General features: G+C 41.8%; 1 protein-coding gene across 2 annotated transcripts in view; it reads right to left on the bottom strand.

The window, feature by feature from the left end:
* C7 (complement C7) overlaps positions 1-3,831 on the bottom strand; it is a 91,497-nt gene extending 87,666 nt beyond the window's left edge. The window contains exon 1 of one of the 2 annotated variants that reach the window (XM_045132640.1): positions 3,607-3,831. In XM_045132640.1, the coding sequence (XP_044988575.1) occupies positions 3,607-3,612 (6 nt within the window). In that variant the 5' untranslated portion in view covers positions 3,613-3,831. The remainder of the gene's footprint in view (positions 1-3,606) is intronic. The other variant, XM_045132639.1, reaches the window with a different exon arrangement.
* Positions 3,832-6,000: the final 2,169 nt, after the last annotated feature.

A 6,000-nucleotide genomic window follows, 5' to 3' on the forward strand; every position in this document is an offset into this window, starting at 1 on the left:
GAGACCCTATCTCAAAAAAAAAAAAAAGAAAGAAAGAAAGATTAGAGGACAGGATTGGAGATATGGCTCAGGAGTTAAAGTTGCTTGCTTGCAAATGACCCAATGATCCAGGTTTGATTCCCCTGTACCCACATAAAACCAGATGCACAATGTGGAGCATGCATCTGGAGTTTATTTGCAGTGGCAAGAGGTATTCTTGGGAAATGGATCAGCAGTTAAAGTGCTTGCCTGCCAAGCCTGCCAGCTCAGGGTCAATTCCCTAATACCCACACAAAGAGGCACAAGCATCAGTAGTTTGCAGCAACAAGAGGTCCTGGCATATCCATACCTACTTTCTCTCCTTCTCTCTCTCCCTCCCTCCCTCTTTCTCTCTCTCTCTCTCTCCTTCCCTCCCTCCTTCCCTCTCTCCCTCTCCATCCATTCCCCTTTCCATCTCTCTGCTTACAAATAAAAAATTAAAATATAAATATAAAAGAAAATGCAGGCTTAATTTAAAAAAAATGGAAGACAGTCTAATACTCAAACTTGATTTATCACTAATTTTAAATTTAACTACTCCCTATTGCTAGGGGCTAATGATGGGGGACAGGTGGGGCCCACCTCAAATTCCTCTACTTCCCACCTCTTCCCCACCTCCCCACACTCCCTGTGTTCTTCAATGTCAAGGCAGCAGGACCAAGATGCAGAACAGGGCTTCTTTGACTGTTGTCATGGAGTCTCAGACGTTAATTCGGTGGACGTAAGAGTTTCTGTGCTGGTTCTTTGTCTCTTGCCAGTGATTTCAGAGCTCTTGGCAAACTCTTTAAGGGGATCTCTATGCATAGGTCCCAGGCACAAGGGGACTCAAACCTCATTTATCCCTTTTGACTCACCATTATCTGCCTCTCAGAAGTTCTTTCCATACTGATGTCATTACAGGGGTTTCTTTTTGTCTTAGCGCCTTTCCAAGTCTACCTCGGGTCCCAGCGATGTGTGCACACATCCTTGTACTGTCAAACTTGAAATGCCTGGGCTGTGTCTGTCATTGTTGAGTTGGTATACTCTGCTAAATGAAGGCCTGTGCCTGTAAATCTCCCAGATGTGCAAAGATTGTCATAGGAAAGACAACCTTGCACACAGTTGAGGATGGATGTGACCTGAGGGTCAGTCAGCAGACACTGCAATGCCGCATGAGGCGGCCAGCATCTCACCTTCATGTGCGAATCCTGACGCTGGAACTTCATGTTTGGCTTTGGCATCTGAACCAAGTCAAAATAAGAGTCAGGAAAGTGATCATTTGTGTGCTGGTGATGTGTCTCAATGGCACAGAGCTTTTACCTGGCAAAGACAAAGCCTTCTGCTGGATCCTCAGCACTACCAAAAACAAGTCATCTTAAAATCCTGTTCGATGGGCTGGAGAGATGGCGTAGCAGTTAAGCGCTTGCCTGTGAAGTCTAAGGACCCCGGTTGGAGGCTCCATTCCCCAGGACCCACGTTAGCCAGCTGCACAAGGGGGCGCACGCGTCTGGAGTTCATTTGCAATGGCTGGAGGCCCTGGCATGCCCATTCTTTCTCTCTCTCAATCTCTGCCTTTCTCTGTGTGTCTGTCACTCTCAAATAGATAAATAAAAAATGAACTAAAAAAAAATGTTTTAATCCTGTTCCATGTAATGTCAGCCAAGTTTTGCAAAAGACACTGTTTATCACTAGTGTCTTTGCCACGACTTTCCCTATACAGATGCCCCCTACTTAACCCATCAGGGTCTATGTGTGGCAAGACAATTCTGTTCATGGGTTAGAACAAGCTGAATCTACTAGAAGTACAGATGGCAACTCTGCGAGCTGGCTTGTAACTAACTCCCAGTACCAGAAATTGGCTACAACCCACATTGAGCTGTTGATCAGAGAGGCCTTCCAGGTCCCCCACGCAAGACAGGCTTCTGCCAAAGCCCTTGGTGAGCAAGAGTGCTGCTTCTGTGGCATGCCTGACAACCTGCACCAGGGTGATGGAGATCTTAAGTAACAAGGCAGAAATCCAGAAGTTGCTGAAAGGTCAACACTAAAAACTTAAAACATGCCCAGCATGGCGTGGGGAATTTTGCAGAAGCCGGTGGGGGGCGGGTGTAGACTGATTGTAAGAGCTACAGGGTGGGAAGAATATTCAGAGGCATTGCCCCCTCCACCCCCTCACCCGGCCACAATGGCTAACTGCTGCTCTCACAAGTCATAACCCACAAACCCAGCGGGAATACCAGCAATCCCACTGAGGGCCCTCAGTGAAATGGGGCAGGGAGGAGGGAAATGGTTGTACCAATAAAAAATGTGTCCATACAAAGTTTCTACTTGATAAAAACAAACTCATAATAATCAATGACTATGCAGCACACCTTAAGCACAGCACAATTATAAGTAAGGGAGTTGATTGCCAGTTAATACAAAGAGCAGGGAGTCTTTAGCTAGGAGACTTTAGTAGGTATGTCTTATTCCCTTATGAACTAATAACAGATGTTCTTCAAAACAAGAGTGATGAAGAGTAGATTAATTAGAATTCTAACGTTATAAAGTTTCTCAGTGGTTTCATATTATAGCATTAAACACATCAACCTTACAATTTGCACTTAGTTTTTAAGTATTTAATGAAAGGGCTATTGGAGCCCTATATATTGCTCTTTCTCCAGCCCCACTGGTGAGTGAGCTTGGGTTCTCCATAGCAGTGGCCAGCATCATGACTGTGAACACCGCCCCACAGCGGCATGGCTGCAAAATCGTTGTTCCACTATCACAATGCAACAATTTTAAAGTATCAAACCTGCAACAATAAATTTATAATAGTAACTTGAAGGTATTTTCAATCCTAGAAATTCAATCTATGGTAAGTTATTTCTGACTGTGGTTGCATAGTAATGTTTTTAAAAAAAATTTTTTTGCCCTTTCACATTGCTCCAGCATGTGTTTTTGGTAAACTTTTGCTTTGTCCCAAATAATTATGTTGTCTTCCTTCACAGGCCTTTCCCTTCCATCCAGTATTCCAAACTTGAGTTCCAAAGCTACAAATTCTCTTTTCTACAAAGCTCCTCTAGGGTCCAATCAGGGTCTCATTGCATGACTCCAAATAAAAATAAACATTTCTGCCGGGCGTGGTGGCGCACGCCTTTAATCCTAGCACTCGGGAGGCAGAGGTAGGAGGATTGCCATGAGTTCGAGGCCACCCTGAGACTCCTTAGTGAATTCCAGGTCAGCCTGGGCTAGAGTGAGACCCTACCTCAAAAAAAACCAAAGGAAAAAAAATAAATAAATAAAAATAAACATTTGCACCCAAGAAAAATTTTCCTTTAGGCTTAACAATAATTTTATTTCATTTTCTTGTGGCTTTCTCAGGACTTTCATAAACTGTTCAGTTCCCTTTTCCCAGCTCTCTCCACCTATAACCTAAGTGCAAAGCAAGAAAATGTATTCACTTTCATGGAATTATTAAAAATATACCCACATTAGGATTTTTAAAGTCATCCCCAGACCTTTTCCATCTGTATTTTCCTATGTCCTTCACCTTACTTCTTTCAGTTAAGTATTAACTTCCTCTTAAAAAAAAAAAAATTCATTTACAAATGTGATAAATTATCATCTTACCTTCATGTCTAGAAAAACATCCCAGGTAGAAGAGAGCAGCAATACTTTCTCAATAAGGGGGGGTGTATGCCACCAGAAAAGCCCCGCAGGCTGTTTCCTCCTCTGCTGCCCTGTCCTGGATCGCTTTTCTGCTCATTTATAGAGCAAATCGTACTGTGGCTTAGCTCCTACCCCCAGCAGATTCTCAAGGGACGAGAACAGCCTGCTTGTGTACTTGATATGTGCCCTGAGGCCAGATGCATTCTATCTGTTACTCAAGCCCTAGCTACAGCCAGCTGGGACCGTCTGGACGTTGCAGATAAATTTCTGAAAAATGTATCTTGTTATCTGGAAAGACAGCCAATGTTCTCAGTTCAGCCTTTAAGTGATTTCTAAGCAAAGAAGACAGGGATAAGCCTCCTTCCGGTTTCGTCTACTAAACCGAGCACACAATTTCATGATTCTCTTGAAAGGATGATATAAACCAGACTGTGAAATTAAATAGTTTGTGAAAAAGAAAAGACCAATCTTACTTTGACTTCCTATTTTCTGTTTCTGTAACAAAATGCCTGAGATCAGATCATTTATAATGAATGAAAGTGCATTTGGGGGGCTGGAGAGATGGATTAGTGGTTAAGGTGTTTGCCTGCAAGGCCAAAAGACCTTGGTTTGATTCCACAGATACACAAGGGGGCACATGGTTCTGTAGTTCGTTTGTAGTGGCTGGAGGCCCTGGCATGCCCATTCTCTCTCTCCCTCTCCCTACCTCTTTCTTGCTTTCTCTCAAATAAATAAATAAAAATAAAGTTGTTTTTTTTTTAAGTGTATTTGGCTCACATTTCTGGAGACTGGGAAGTCCAGGAGCTAAGTGTCAACATCCTCTGGGCATCTGGTTAAGGCTGCTTCTGCATCATAACATGGAAGACGGAAACACGGAGTGAGACAGCACAAGTGTAGTAGTTCAAGTCTCTTTTCCTCATTATATAGAAACACTAATGGTTAAATGAAAGCCTTACTCTCTTGGCTTCCTCTAGCCCTAATGACCCCCAAATGCCCTGCCTTGAAGTGTCATTAACACATGACCCTGGGAAGTAAGTTTATAGCATATAAATTTTAGAGGATGAATTCAAGCCATAGTAGATCTAAATTGTTCTGTAACTCAAAATCTAGATGGAATATTGTGAAATTAACTTTTCTCTGTAACAAAATATAGCCTAACATCATGCAATATCGATCCCTTTGTCTTTACCTTCCACAATGAGTCATAGATACAATTTGGGCAGGTGGGTCTTAGACAGGGTTTCACATAGACCGGGTTGGACTTGAACTCACTATGTAGAGGAAGCTAGCCTTGAACTCCTGATACTCCTGCCTTCCTCACTCAAGTGATGCGGTTCTAAGCATGTGCCACCAGGCACAACTTAGAGCATCATAGTCTGCAAACCTACTTGAGGGCATCACTAGTTTTCTTGAGAACATCCCTCAACCCTTTGGATGCCTCTCTTGGAAAGGCATCGAGGCCATCATCATCTGCGCCTATCTTTTCAGCGTCATTTGTCACCTGGTCTTCCAGCAGATCTTCACGTGTCCATAGCTTCACATGAATCTTACAGTTCTCCAACAGAACTTCCATAGATTTTGTGAAATGCTGTCCTTTTTGCGGTATCTCAGTTTTCTTATTGAAATTCAGCTACATTTTATTTGCATTGTTTGGCCAAATGTGCATGGTCATATATGCAGACTAACAGGGCCTGTGTCTAAGATGGGCAACTGTTAAGTGAGAAAGGAAATTTAAGTGAAGAATATTTTTGTAGGTAAATATCCCATCAGCAAATGCTTTTCAATTATAATGACTGTTTCTTCATGAAGCACTTACGTAATAAAAAAATAAATAAATAAAGAAGCAAGCCTGCTTACTATTATTAAGAGGGGGAGTCTGGAGACAAAATTTTTATATATTTTAGTTTCAAATGATCAATGATTTGTGGAGAGGAAATTTACTACAGAGAAGGTAGTTTTTGCCATTTGAATTTTTTTTAATTATTTTTTAGAAAAAAGCAAGGGAGACAGAATTGACAGCCAGGGTTTCAATCACTGAAATCAAACTCCAGGCGCTTGCGCCACCTAGTGGGCATATGCGACCTTATGTTTGCCTCACCTTTGTGCATCTGGCCTACATGGAATCAACTCCAATTTTATGTTCAACTATCAATTCCAAATTCCATAGCAACTTCTTAGGTACTTAACTTGCAATTCAACATTCACAATTCTTAGTTCAGATACCCTCAGAGGTAGATTCAGAGAAATAAATTCAATTCCAAGTATTTTTGTTATTATTTAGTTAGTTGGTTTGGTTTGTTTTTTGTTTTAAATATATCTTTATTGACAACTTCTATACTTACAGACAACAAACCA

This window comes from Jaculus jaculus, chromosome 13 (assembly GCF_020740685.1).
Source record: "Jaculus jaculus isolate mJacJac1 chromosome 13, mJacJac1.mat.Y.cur, whole genome shotgun sequence".
Lineage (NCBI taxonomy): Eukaryota > Metazoa > Chordata > Mammalia > Rodentia > Dipodidae > Jaculus > Jaculus jaculus.